The 14,701-nt window shown below is 39.3% G+C and overlaps 2 protein-coding genes across 2 annotated transcripts; both read right to left on the bottom strand.

The window, feature by feature from the left end:
- Positions 1–514: 514 nt before the first annotated feature.
- On the bottom strand, positions 515–3,264 carry LOC148898990 (protransforming growth factor alpha-like). The gene is made up of 5 exons (XM_088994033.1): positions 3,122–3,264; positions 2,946–3,008; positions 2,472–2,592; positions 1,133–1,297; positions 515–821 (listed from the first exon to the last, which is right to left on the bottom strand). Exons 1-5 carry the CDS (start codon positions 3,144–3,146, stop codon positions 767–769), a joined length of 429 nt encoding a protein of 142 aa, XP_088850159.1. The 5' UTR covers positions 3,147–3,264; the 3' UTR covers positions 515–766.
- Positions 3,265–3,350: 86 nt separating this feature from the next.
- On the bottom strand, positions 3,351–14,213 carry LOC148898991 (bifunctional methylenetetrahydrofolate dehydrogenase/cyclohydrolase 2, mitochondrial-like). The gene is made up of 8 exons (XM_088994031.1): positions 14,055–14,213; positions 13,450–13,634; positions 13,168–13,290; positions 12,422–12,574; positions 10,146–10,253; positions 6,309–6,401; positions 5,839–5,964; positions 3,351–4,844 (listed from the first exon to the last, which is right to left on the bottom strand). The coding sequence occupies exons 1-8, from the start codon at positions 14,195–14,197 to the stop codon at positions 4,729–4,731; spliced, it is 1,047 nt and encodes a 348-aa protein (XP_088850157.1). The 5' UTR covers positions 14,198–14,213; the 3' UTR covers positions 3,351–4,728.
- Positions 14,214–14,701: the final 488 nt, after the last annotated feature.

The following is a 14,701-nucleotide window of genomic DNA, read 5'->3' on the forward strand; positions in this document are numbered from 1 at the left end:
ATTTTGCCTGACATCCCCTTCGATGCCTGGACCTGATGAGATGAATTGTCATTTGATGGATTTCCTCCCAGACCAGGATGAAAATATCAGTTATCTCATGGACAGTCAGTGGTGCAAAATAGTATTGGTGTATGAAATGAGACTTATGGACCAAATATACTCAACTGGATTCACATTTGACGATTATTGCTTGTTAAAACAGATTTTATTCAGCACCAATACATTTTGAATATACAATGAAAAACAATCCACAATCATTGTTAATATAGAAGTTAAGTAGGAATGGCCTTCTGAATGTATTTTTTTCTATTGAATAAGTCTGTATGAGTTTCACATTTATCATAAACAACTGAAATGTTTTGAGTTTCGTATTTATCATGAGCAACTGAAATAAATGTTCAGAAAATATTTGCATTTATTGAAATGCATCTCCACGAATTACATTATATTAAAGTTATTTGCCAAATGAATTCTGCCATTTTTAATATTAAATTAATGCAAGGAGTCAGGGGGGTGCAATAAAAAAATCTTAATTTATTCAAAAAAATAAATACATTGAACATAATAATAAGTTACAACAATAAATACTCACATCTTCATGTACTTTAAATTATAATTGCACAGTGTTTCATTACTATTGTCTGTTTTGTGATTGGTCAAAAACATTACAAGTGCTCGCTATGTGCAAATGAAAATAAATGTTTGTTTCTATGTCTTCTAAAATGCGGCAAAGATGAAGACGGTTGATGCCCACGTCGGGAGGATGTCACACTGTCACCTCACATGGTGGAGATTGCATTTGCTTTTCTGATTTTATGCACCTGAAAGAAAACATTTATTTCAAAAATAGGTTGTGAACAAACAAGGGGATCAAACCACAGAGAAACTGTTCAAATAAGCTCAACAATTACTTGTGGTAAACAATAATAAACATTTATTTGAGGCAGTACGTCACACTAGAAGACGCTAAATTATCCTGAAATGTGGAGGGGAGACCTTGTAAGAATCCGAGTCGTCAACCTCATAATTGTGAGGCGGTTGTACCAACCACTCTCCATGTAAAAATCATAGAATGAATAAGGCGTCCAATGATTGGCTCGATACATGATTCATACACACCAGAGCTACTCACCTCCGATGGACGACGCAAGAAGTGATGAAGAGCAGAACGAAGATGAGAACAGCCGCCCCGCAGCTGAGTGAGATGAGGTGCTCCACAGCAATGTGACTTTGGGAGAACATGGTGTCCACTTCGCGGTCATAGTGGCAGCGATTGCCGCTGAAGCCAGATGTGCAGCTGCGTAGGGGGAAAATGGGTAAGTGGGTTCCGGGGATAGGGAGTGAGAGGGTGAGAGAGAAAGAGAGACAGGGGGCAGGAAAAAGAGAGTGAGACAGTGACAGACAGAGAGAGAGAGAGAGACAGTGAGAGAGAGAGAGAGAGAGAGAGAGAGAGAGAGAGAGAGAGAGAGAGAGAGAGAGAGAGAGAGAGAGAGAGAGAGAGAGAGAGAGAGAGAGAGAGAGAGAGACAGGGGCATAGTGAGAGCGAGTGAGAGAGACAGACAGACAGACAATCAGACATACAGAAAGAGATAGAGTGAGAGAAAGAAAGAGACTGAGAGAAACAGACAGACAGACAGACACACAGACAGAGAAACAGAGAGAAACAGACAGATAGACAGAGCCAGAGAGACAGAGAGACAGACAAGCAGACAGAGAGAAAGAGACTGACAGAAACAGACAGACAGAGAGAAAGAGAGAGAGAAAAAGAGAGAGAGACAGAAAGAGAGAGAGACAGAAAGAGAGAGAGAGAGAGAGAGAGAGAGAGAGAGAGAGAGAGAGAGAGAGAGAGAGAGAGAGAGAGAGAGAGACAGAGGCATAGTGAGAGAGCGAGTGAGAGAGACAGACAGACAATCAGACAGACAGAAAGAGATAGAGTGAGAGAAAGAGAGAGACTGAGAGAAAGAGAGAGACTGAGAGAAACAGACAGACAGACAGACCGACAGACAGACAGAGACAGACAAGCAGACAGAGAGAGAAAGAGACTGACAGAAACAGACAGACAGACAGACAGACAGACAGACAGACAGTCAGACAGAAAGACAGACAGAGAGACAGAGAGAGAAAGGAGAAAGAGAGCAAGAGAGAAAGAGATAGAGAGAAGGGGAGAAAGAGAGACAATGAGAGAGCGACAGAGAGAGATAGAGAGAGAGACAGTGGGAGTGACAGACAGAGACAGATAAAAAGAGAGACAGTGAGACAGGGGCATAGACAGTGAGAGACAGACATACAGACAGACAGTGAAAGGTTGAGAAAGAGTGAAAGAGACAGACAGACAGAGAGAAAGAGTGAGACAGAGAGAAACAGAGCGAGAGAGAAAGAGAGACAGACAGACAGAAACAGATAGAGAAAAACAAACTGACACAAAGGAGTCCGTCGGACGTGTTGGTGCAAGTGTGTGTTTGTGATCTTACATGCAAAAGGGTTTGGTGGTGTCTTGGGGGTAAATGCATGTGCCGCCGTTGAGGCAGAAGTGTTGGTATTGGCTTTCACATGGCCTGTGGGAACTCAAAAGTAGAGGATCCTCCGTGCTGTCTGCACAGAGCAAATGTTGTTATCAGCACAATTTTGGAGGAGGATAGGCAAAATAACAAAAAATATATCATCCACAATTACGAGGGAATTATGTTTTATTTTATTTCTATTCTATCGGGTATAATTCACAAATACATATACTGGCGATGAAATTCATCACACTAATGACATACAAGCATGTCAATAAAAATGCTCTTTTAACCCATTTTTGATTTGACTCCATGAGTAACAATATTCGAAACTCAGTACAATGCGGACATTGGCTTTATCTGACCGTCTGAGGTGATCATTTCAATTCTTAGGATTGTGTCTGTCAATGAAATCAAACGGAACATTGAAGAAGTGATTATTACTTGTTGTGGTTTGTGCCGACTGTCCCGATGCTGTCAGGAGAAGAATCACGGCTGAAAGGACACCTGGTGAGCAAAAAAATAAAATAAAAAGCAACTATTAGGATTCATCTTTAAACCATAACAGCAAAACTGCAGTATTTAAGATTGTATATCAAACAAAGTGACAAACAACTCACCCTCTTTAAAGCTCTGCATTAACATTTCGTCTGGCTCTTAAAAATCTTTGCTTCAGTGCAGTGCAGTGCCAATGAACATCCCCTCCATCTTATATAGAGCGAGCTACGAACCACAAGGATTGTTTTCCTCATCACAACCTATTAACGACGAAAAAAGGTTCCCCAAGAACCGAGATCAACCCCCACCCCTCCCCACAAAAAATTACACCATATTTCTTTTGTACTTTGCATGCACAGACAAGCCCATCTGAGTTGGTGAGCGTGATGAGAGTTGCCATGGGGGCGGAATCTTCCCGGAGGCCCGTTTCAACTCGGCATGTGCTTTATGACCACTCTTGGCACTTGAAAATATGACACTCCTTTTTTTTAGAGCATCAGAAAAGCCCGCTTTATTTCATTTTCGCTTTCTGTAAAACCCAAAATGTCATTGGTAGAAAAAATATGAACTCTTATAAGAAGAAGTAAATAAATAATTACAAACAAGCCAATAAAAGGAACAGAGTATAAATGTCTCAAGTAAGCAGGTATGGAGTCTCAATACTTTGTATAGCTTTTCAGTGTTTATAAACAACAGGCACCAGAGTATTTCCAAGTGGCACAAAAAATACTACCACTGAAATGAACCGAAAACAAGGGAAAATAACTTAATGTATCCCAAAAGTTTGGTTTAAAAACAGTTAGAAAAACAACTGAGTTTACGGGTGGAGGAAAAATCAAGTAGTGTTGCTATCAGTTGTACAGCGAAGTTCCTGACAGGCTAGAAGTGACCTAGGCCACCTCCAAATGGGTATGTTTAGAGCCATTTTTATACAACCATGTAAAACTTGTTTGGTTGTGTCTAATACTTTTGCAAAACGCAATGGCAAGTCTGCTGCCTTTAGTGAAACCTACAACACCCTAACTGGTAGCGCATTTCAACACGCTAACTGTTAGCACGTTGTAGTTCGCTAACTGTTAGCACGTTGCGGTACGCTAACTGTTGGCGGGTTGTAATACGCTGTTAGCACGTTGTAACACGCTAACTGTTAGCACGTTGTAACACGCTAACTGATAGCACGTTGTAACACGCTAACTGTTAGCGCGTTAACGCTACAACACGCTAACCGTTAGCGTGTTTTAGCTAACAGTTTAACTGGAAAACGAGCAAGTCTGTGCCATTAAAGGGTAAGTAAACGCAACCCCCCACGCCCCAATAACATGCCGCTATTCTGATTAATACTGCTTTTGTGTCATGAATTAAGCACAAATATCCTCCATGATCCATCTGAGTGCAGCCATGGTGCCTCGTACTGCCACTTGCTGTGGACCAAAAATGTGTTCTGTTTTTCATTGAAAGCAACTTCCTTTTCATGTAGCAGTTATTCGACTGACATTTTTGCCATTCAAACAAGGGTAGCAGAAATGGAGACGAAAACCATTAATGCAGTAAATTCCTCTGGTTCCTCAATCCGTCATATGACTTGTTCAAAATTTGTTCATTTGTGAGATTATATATCGTTGAATTTTTTTTGCCATCTGTAAGGTTTGTTTTTTTGTGATGTCATGGAGCTAAAAAAAAAAAAAAAGATCCCTCGAAAGCGTGCGCGCGCATCACATTGTGTGTTATGCTAATGCATCAGCGCGTTTCTGGCAGCGGTCACTGTGTTCTTCATCAACATGGCCACCGTCATAGGACCCACACCTCCAGGAACGGGAGTGATGAAGCTGGCCTTCTCTTTTACTCCTGCAACAAGGGTGACGAACAAACACTGCAATTCAGAAACAGAAGCCAAACCTTTTTCTTGTCAGCTCATTTTTAGCTGCTAACGTGAGTTAAACCATAAATAATACCACCCCATTAACGACCAAACATAGTCTCTCACGATGCCACTGACAGATGAAACAGTGATGATTGTCCCCTGCCTAATTTGAAAATCATTATAAATGTTAAACCTGTTCACTATTTAGCACAAATCCTTGTGCATGTTTGGTCAACAGAGTTTGATGCTATGCGCATCATAGCGCAGCTAGTTAAACCCTGGTGAGCCAGAACAATTAAATCATTCAATTCTCATGACGTATAAATACATTTTGAAATCAGGCCTGTATTAGCTTGTTACCGATACCCGGCGTTGGTTGTTGTTCTGACTTTTATTAAATAATTGACGGATAATTCAAATTTATTCCAAAGTGGAGCCTTTATTGGTCATTTTGACCCCAAAAAATGTTTTTCCCTAATGTAACTTTGAAATTGATTCATTTCAAAGTTACATTAGAATTTTTTCAGCATTTAGAATTTTTTTTAACATAGCCTTCAGCCAAATAACAGTTGAAGCAGTTGCGGCACGTTTATACAAAAAGTAATCCTTTGCTGCCATTTTGTGGCATCTGTAGGCATGTACAGTACGGTATGAATTATTTTTTTATTGTTATTTTTTTGGGGCAGGCGTCACTTGCATATTGATTTTCGCTCCCTGTCCCCCATTAATGGGCGGGGTTCCCTGTATACTTCTGGATTCTGACATAAACTCAAGTATCACATTGCTGAATTAGGCCAATTTCACATCTTCAAAACCCATCTTTTTTCAGGGGAAAAAAGCCATTAATCCATTGCTTCATCAAAGACAGCAATCTTATACCTCATTAATATCCCTTTTGTAATTTGCGGCCCACTTTTTGGTTCTCCGCTTTAACGGGTATGCGAGTATTGTAAGTAAAAATTGAAATAAAGTAATTACCCTCAAAGTCCACGTCACCGATGAGCCTCAGTTTTCCGGTTTTAGGGTCAACAACGCGGTTGATGCCCACATCAATGACTGCCGCACTTTCTTTCACCATATCTGCTGTGATCAGACCGGGAACACCTAAACACACACATACACAACCAAAGAATAGCACACAGTGATAAAAGATAAACTTGTTTTCCTTTCTGTCGTCATGTCTCAAATCCCGTGCAACGCTCCATCACTTAAAGCATCGAGGTGGAAGTTTACACGACGCCCACTGACATACCTGATATGAATGAACAACCCAGAGCGTGTATTTTGTTTCAACCTTTCCATTCACTCAGCAACAGCTTAACTTTTGCCGCTCCACTTAAGACGGGGTGAAGGTGAGAGTGGATTTGTTTGAACACATGAAGCTCAAACACAAAAGTGGTTGATGACAAGTTTTCCCAAATGAACAGACTAATTGGTAATCGAATTACCTGCAGCGGTCACAATGATGTCTGCCAGGCTGGTCAGCTCCTTGAGCTGCTCCCTCGGTGTACATCTGTGAGCGATGGTTACCGTGGCGTCCCCTGAAATGAAAATAAATCAATAAACAACTTGGAAATCAAATTAAATCCATATACATAGAATGACACGGATTTTTTGGTGTATAAGGCGCACCCACAATGAATGGTATATTTTCTAACCTTTTCCATATGTAAGGCGCACGGGACAAGAAGGCGCACTTTCAATGAATGGCTATGGTTTTCCAAATATAACATCTAAAGATATAAAAGTTTTCCAAATATAATATATAGATATATATAAAAAAAACAAATATAATGCACACCACATAATAAGGCTGGGGTTACGCAACACTTCTACAAGGGGAAATGGAGTCTGTGGCTGCTGACAGTAATTGTGAGACCTGTTGTGGCTCAATATTTCTTCATAGTTAAGGCATGCTGGGGTCTAAGGCGCAAGGCCATTTTTTAGAAAAAAAATTAAGGCCTTACAGTCCGGAAAATACGGCAATTTAAGAATGTGCACTGTCATACTATGGTTGTAGTTTACTGTGCTGTGTGTACAACTGCTTCAACTGTGTTGTCACTTTCATGCATCATAAATGTACCCGAACGGATACTGTATTTGAGTAGATGCTCAGCAATTGCATTATGTATTTTTAAGCAATCTGTACTTTGTTCATTTATCTTTCACTCACTTCAATGCTACGGCATGGTCGAAATAAAATAACGACATCTACTCTTCACTTCGACGACTTAATTTCCTCACTGCTCCTGTCAAATAAAACCAAGAATGTTCGTTGACGTAATTTCTTGAAATGCAGAGTGCATACCAGAACTGCCTGTAATGAGGTTGGGAGGGGTACAGGTAAGAGGAGGTTATAAATGCTTTAAACACAACATCCAAATTAAACAGGAAGTCTTTATATGGGCGCAAATGCAGTTTCCTCTTCCTCTCTCCTGGGTAATAAATACACATTGGATTTGAATAAATTAAATGGATTTATATAAACAAAGAAATACATTTATAAACATAATCATCCAAATTTTTGTCAACTTTAGTTTAAGACATAAGTACATACAATGCCACAAAATTACTTATTAGGTGCCTGGGATTGAATGACTACAATAAAGTCTCGTTATATCGATATCGGATATATCGATAGTCCCGGTTATATCGATACTATTTCTATGCACGCGCGGAGGAAATTACATGCAAACAGGGTCGGATATATCGATAGTCCCGGTTATATCGATATTTTTTCGGACTCCCTTGAATATCTATATAACGAGACTTTACTGTATTTATTTATTTGTAATATTTAATTGGCACAGAATGAATTAATACTGAAAAGTAAATTGTCAGTTACTTTTAACTGATTCACTCCCATTCCTGAATGTATTCAGAAATTGAAAATATGACGTGGAGCGCCATTTCGGAATTTGTTCGGGTTGTGGTTTTTCTTTGCGTTGCTGATAAAGCACTGGTCAGACCTCTGGCAATATTTTTTTTCCCTTCCACGAGGGGGCAGAATTTGCCTTTTGTACAGCCGCCATTTAACGCTCAGATAACTCCAGACCCATTCAATTTAGGAATTAACATTTTTTTTCTGATGAAAGAAGAGAATCTAAAGTTTCTTATGCTGAATTTAATGTTAATGTAGTCCTAAAACTCAATATTCTGTGAGTCTTGCAATTTGAGTGAAAATGACAAAAACCCTGGCACTAGAGTGGACACATTTGTCCACATCGTCTGTCAGTGAATGAGTTAATATTTCCTCAAGTTATGTTCCTCAAGTTATGTTCTAGATTTTTTCTCAAGACCAGAATCAGAGGAACAAGGACATTTTTTAGCCCCCCAATGAAGAGAAAAAAACTAATTAAAAATCCACAAATATAATTAAACCCACAAAGGTAAACAGTAAAATAAAATAAAAAATGGATTGAAGTGGTGATTTAAAAAAAAATAATAATTTGTTGTTTCTGAAGGAGATGTGGAATGATTTGACTGAATGAAACATTTGTAATTAATTTGAGTAATGGCTAAAAGAAAAAGAAGCATAAGTCAAGTGTCACTGTTTTCATTATTCGCAAAGCATTGATCCATCCTTAAGTATGCACAGCTAAAAAAGAAATACACAATTTGCACAATGGTTGCGATGAAAGCAATGTGATGTTTCTTTTTCTCTCCTCAATGGTATGCATGTCCTTCAGTCATAGGGGAGCAATGACCGGGAGTTGAGGGCTGCGGCGATGGATAAGAAACGCGATCACGCAAGGAGAGAATCAAGGGAGATCGGAATGTGGCGGAAGCCAAGGCAAGTATGAGCACATCCCTGCCACCTTGTCACATACCTGTGCTGTGTGTGTGTATACCTTTTTCGTGGCATTTATTCGACATAGAAAGCAAAAAGTGACATCGGTTGTCCTTTAATACACAGTATGGAATGTATGGTCATTTTCAAAATCATCACGCTTCAGCAGACAAAACAAGAAACATTGTTCCAAAAAACGATTGCATTCATATACAGTACAGTGGGCATGTACATAACACAACAGGGAAACTGCAACGCTTACATCTTACTGTATTATGTATACAATTTAAAAAAGTCATCAATCTTCTTCTGCTTCCCATTTTTACCTTTTAACACAAACACTTCAAGCTCGTCTACTACACACGAGCTATCGTCTGAGAATGGAAATGGCTCTGCTACACGGGAGCTGGTCACGTAACAAACTCACGTGACCAAGTCGACCAATGGCGCGACCGATGGCGTGTATCGATATAAACAGCAAAATGGCCGGCGGGAGATGAAAAAGAGCACCGTAGTAACCGGATTATCGTAAAAACCACGAATCGTACTAAACGGAACTAATTATACATAAAAAGACTAGAAATGTGCACGGGACATGAAAATAGTGTCGTAATAAGCAGTATTATCAATATAAACGATATCGATATAACGAGACTTTACTGTATTTGAATCATATTCATAACTGGATGTGTAACAAGAAAGCATATTCTCCGAATCTGAAGCCATTGTTTTGATTCTCCAGCAATGCAAGACGTCTTGGCGTGACGTCACGAACTGGGGGCGGGACTTTCTGAAAATGCCCAATTCGCAGCTCAATTTTTTTGGAGATTTTGGACACTTTAAGTCATTTTTATTGGTGTTTTGCATTTGACTAAAAATATCATACTGCGTGTTTTGGGTATTTAGATGCTATAAAACGTTTTTCTGATGTCAGTTAGGAAACAAAAAAGTGACGGCGGTTGTCCTTTAAACCTAATTCCTGTAAATGCCTCTCCAAATTATCTGCCAACTTCCTGCAACCTTATATGGTCACCTTATCCGTTTAAGACCCTCCACCCACACCCTCCACACAAACACTCCCTGGCGTTTCTTTCCGGGAAACATCCGGCAGCACAAGCGGAAGCAAACAATTATGAAATATGCCCCATGTTGAAATATTAAATTTAACATGATTAATTATGGTGAATTATACAGCATTTTTTATGTCCTTATAAAGTGGATAAACCTGGTAATTTATTGTGCCAAAAGATATGCTGAGAAAATGATTGATGCTCGCTCATGGCCGATCAATCAAAACCTAAGTCATATTGAATTTAAGCCTTGTTAGTGTTCAAGAAGTCTCTATCAGTGAAGGTTTTATTGTAATATGCTGGCTCATTTTCACAGACTGTGATGGTTTAGTTCGGGTTATGGGAGTTTCTTTTTCATTGACTGTAAATAAAGATTCTGTTGACATGACATTGACATTATTAAAATGCAGTTAACACACACTCACCGCCAGGGCGCTCATGGTTCCGATCGGTATGCAGCAACATGGCAATGGGCATCCCGACATTTTTGGAGCGTCCAGCAACCAGCACATTCTTTCCCACTGTTTCAATACCTGCACATCACATTTTCAAGGGGAAATAGTTGAGCATAAATAATGCTTGGCATTTCAGGGAGAAAATGATTCCAAAGTTTTATATGGATGAAGTAATTCAATTCTAAGTTTCTTTTTTTTTACAAGATTTGTCCAATTCCTTCCTCTCAAGGATGAAAGGAGCGGTATGATAAGCATCCAATGATAGCAGAAAACATCTTATACAGTGAGACCTCAACTTACGAACTTAATTGGTTCCCAGACAGAGTGTGTAAGGCGAAAAGTGTGTATCTCAAAAAACAAATTCCCATAGGAAACCATTAAAAAGGGAATAATCCGTTCCTGACTTTCCATAAAATATAGTTTTTAACTAAATAAGCCTTAAAACTACACACAACATTCAATGTATAATAAATGTGCTATTGTATTGTAATGAAAGAAATACACTGCATTGTATCATAAAGTCACAAAGAGAGGCACATTACATGAGGACTGTAATTAAAGAAATAAACAGTGCTGTAAAATAAAGTTTTTTTCAACTTCTTTGATTGCCCGAGACCGTCGCTTTCCGTCGCTTTTGATGGCTTCTGTGTTCCGGAGATTGGGAGCAATGGTTGACTTAGCATAGCCGTGCTCGGCCACTAAATCACACAAACGCACACCTCGTTCGTGTTTTTCAATTATCTCCTTCTTCTCAGCGATGGTGATTTTATTTTGTGTCTTCCTGGGCTGAACACGAGCCTGTGGTGGGGTTTTTTTTTTCGGTCCCATCATAGTAAAATTAGCAGCAAAAAACTCAAAGTAGGCGATCGACGTGTACATTCAATGAGAGGGGGTGTGCAAAGTAGCGCCGGCTGGAGCGCTGTTCAGTCGTGTGCTTCTGCCGAAGATCACTCCACCAGCCGTGGTGGGTGTGTATTATGAAAATAGTGCTTATTATAAGGTTTAATTTTCATAAATTAGAGGTTATTAAGACAAAAAGTTTGTAATATAAGGTGTTTGTAAGTTGAGGTCTCACTGTACTGACTTTTAATTCCATGTTTTACACTTGGAAAAAAGTTGTTTGAAAAAAAAAGCTTTTGGAGAACAATTAAATATTTAAGTCACAATGGGTTCTGTCAGTGTCTACCACAACAATCATCGTTTGCTATTATTTAGCCTGTTCAGGGTTAGGACAGAGCTGGAAACTGTGCTAGCTGATCACTCAATTCCACACGACAACAAATGTTTTGAAAAAGTAAACAAAAATATGCCGAAAAAGACTTTAACCTGATATAAATGCACTCTTCAAAAATACAGAAATGAGAGAATGTATGAGTCAGAGTCGACTGCAGGGCGAATAACTATATTCGGTCGCCATCTTGTGGACGTCCTGTAAGTACATACAGTACACTGTTATAGTACTGTATATGGATACGAGTCGTACAAATATTCTCCTGTTATATTCATACATTTATATATATTAGGGCAAGTGTCCTTTAAATAGCCCAAATTAAAAAAAAAAAACGTTTAGTCAAGAGACATTGTACACCCTGCATATGTCAATTAATACTTGACATAATAATAATAATAATAATAATAATAATAATAATAATAATAATAATAATAATAATAATAATAATAATAATGATTGCATTGGATGCTTTATTTGTCTCACAGTGGAGAAATTTACATTTCACAACAGCAAATTATGACAGGAAGAGGAAAGAAATAATAATAATAATAATAATAATAATAATAATATGTCATTTATAATATATTTATTATATATACTTTATATATATACTATACTTATATATACTTTCAAAACTGTCATGGTCACTTTACAGTGACACGATAATTTTTTTGTGGGTGAGCAGCGGCAGTCATACGCGCCAGCGTTCACTCAACCCGGAAGTAACTCAAATAGATAGAAAGCTAGCTAGCTAACGGATAGCTAATAAGTAGCTAATAGACGGTCAGATAGCCAACAGCTAGACAGCTAGCAGACAGCCAGCTAGACAGCTAATAGCTAGCTAATGGATAGCTAATAAATAGCTAATAGACAGCCAGATAGCCAACAGCTAGCCAGCTAACAGCCAGTCTGCTGGAGAGCTAATAGTTAGCCAGCTAGATAGCTAATAGCTACATGTGATCTAATGTGGAATAGGAATAGGTACCTTGTGAAATGATGGATTATGTTTGTTTACCTGATCTTTTAATGATCTCCCAGACAGCCGCAGGTGTGGCAGGCACCATGGATCTCTGGTCAAGACACAGCTTGCCAATATTCACGATATGGAAGCCGTCCACGTCCTTTTCTGGAGCGATGGAGTTACACACTGCTCTTTCGTTGATGTGCTCTAAGAAAAGAGGTAGGTCTTGGTTAATCGTCTGTCGATTCTTTAATATACAGTATTAGAACCACTTAACCTGTCAACATGTATAAAGTGTCCTTGAGAGTTTTAAAAGGCGCTTATAAATAAAAACTATTATTATTATGATTATTATTATTCATCCATCCATCCATTTTCCAGACAACTTAATCGTCATTAGGATCGCGGGGGTTGCTGGAGCCTATCCCAGCCGTCTTTGAGCACTAGGCGGCTACACCCTGAACTGGTTGCCAATCAATCGCAGTATTTTATTGTATTTTTTAAGCCCATGCCAAGCAGTGTTTTGTACTCTTGGGCGTACAATAAAAGAATCGTTTCCCAACATTTGGTGAGACATATTTTACACATGAGCCCTTTTTGAATAATTGATTGTTCAATAAAATATTTCAAACAAGATTAAGTAATACATTTGTTCGTAATACAAAAAAACTATTTATGCTAACTATAAGATAAATTCTCCAATGTATTGGTAACTTGACTGAAAATATACTAGAAACACTTTGCAATCCATGTTGGGAATCACAGCTACAAAGGAACTACACGTTTGTGTGCACGTTTACCAGGAAGTGGCAGCTGCACCAGCAGTCCGCTGACCCGCCAATCTCTGTTCATCTTGTCTATTAGATCCAGCAATTCCTGCTGAGAAACCGAGCTCGGTCGCAACACCGTGTCACTGGAAATACCTGGATTGCAAAACGCGTGTTTACTTGTTATTGTGGATTAGTTTTGCTGTTAAAAACCACACTTATCGAGGACTATCTGTCATGTCTAAGCATGCCAGCGGCTTTTCATCTCGTGTTGTACATTCATCATGCAGTGTTTAGAAAGGTGTGACATCTGACCCAAAGTGCTGGCAGCGCGTGTTTTGTTCCTAACGTAAGTCCTGCTGGCCGGGTCATCCCCCACGAAGATCACTCCTAGATGAGGTCTCATGTTGCCCTGAGCGACGAGTTCTTCCACGTCACGTTGGATCTCTCTGTGAAGTTGACGAGCCAACGCTGCCCCCGAAATCACAACTGCAGCATTTCTAGATAGGAACGATTTTTTTAGCACTATTGTGAATGTCATAGTATCTGAATTTGTTCATAGTGCATTCAAAGTCAGTTTCCTATGTTAAATGAATAGTTTCTTCTTTGATCCCCATCCTCTCTCCCCGCAGTAATCAGTCATTTCTGACAGTTGTTGGCACCTCAATGCGGCTTTGTGACAGCGGCCGGTGTTCTCTCACGCGTCTATCATTCAGATTTGCTGCTTCTATATTATGATTTACTTGTCAACCGTGATTATATATTGAATCTCTGCAAACACAGCACCTGCAGTGTCCACAGTGGATCCGCGTGTCATTCACAGGTTCATCCCCCAACCACATCAACGTCCCCTTCAGAGTAACGCTCGCATGCTATTCAAAAAAAAGCTTGCCTCCAGCTGACGCTTGGAGTCGTGTTACCTCGTCGCAGACTGGTGCAGGTGTCTCTGCTGATTCTCCCATTTTCTGTGTGTCCGATGCTTGGCCCGGTACGAGCGGTGGGGGTTTGCCAACCTGCTACATAGCGTCCAGTGGGAGCGTAGCGGTGATACAGAGGCAGCCATGTTTGGACGCGCGTACTCGCGCGCGTGAGCGTTGTCATAGTGACACACTACCGGGAAGCTACCCTTATGCTACGTGCTATCTGACGATCAAAGCTGTCTTTCAAATTCAACCGTGATACGAATTAATCTCATTTAGCTACGATTAAATGTAATTACAGTTATTAATATAAGAAAAAAGTAAATTGTTAAATTTAAATTAAACCGTTTAAGTTTGCTGAATTTAAAAGATGGCGTTGCCCTTATGCTTCATCAAATCGCTTTTCCCCACCAACTTTTCTTATTCTGTGGTAGTTTGTCATTTTATTTTTCAATGTTACAAGGACATACTGAGTGGAGATTAAATATGGGCTATATTGACAGATGCCTTTTGTTAATTTACATTTTTTTGTTAGATGAAGAGACCACTGCACAGTTATGAGTTTTACGACTTTTATAAATGACTAACAACATAACTCAAATTCCAAATTCCGTTATGTAACTTGGAGAATTTATTTGCCGAAAATT

The sequence above is a fragment of the Hippocampus bargibanti genome, linkage group LG04 (genome assembly GCF_051943395.1).
Source record: "Hippocampus bargibanti isolate YZ-2025 linkage group LG04, ASM5194339v1, whole genome shotgun sequence".
Taxonomy (NCBI): Eukaryota; Metazoa; Chordata; class Actinopteri; order Syngnathiformes; family Syngnathidae; genus Hippocampus; species Hippocampus bargibanti.

Excerpts from the sequence above, each read along its gene's own strand:
- LOC148898990 (XM_088994033.1), bottom strand. The coding sequence starts at position 3,146 with ATGTTAATGCAGAGCTTTAAAGAGG. Across the intron at positions 3,009-3,121 it reads AATGCAGAGCTTTAAAGAGG|GTGTCCTTTCAGCCGTGATT; the intron begins GTGAGTTGTTTG and ends TTTGCTCACCAG. Across the intron at positions 1,298-2,471 it reads ACCACCAAACCCTTTTGCAT|CTGCACATCTGGCTTCAGCG; the intron begins GTAAGATCACAA and ends CCCCCTACGCAG.
- LOC148898991 (XM_088994031.1), bottom strand. The coding sequence starts at position 14,197 with ATGGCTGCCTCTGTATCACCGCTACGCTCCCACTGGACGCTATGTAGC. Across the intron at positions 12,575-13,167 it reads GGTGCAGCTGCCACTTCCTG|AGCACATCAACGAAAGAGCA; the intron begins GTAAACGTGCAC and ends CTCTTTTCTTAG. Across the intron at positions 5,965-6,308 it reads CATCATTGTGACCGCTGCAG|GTGTTCCCGGTCTGATCACA; the intron begins GTAATTCGATTA and ends GTGTGTGTTTAG.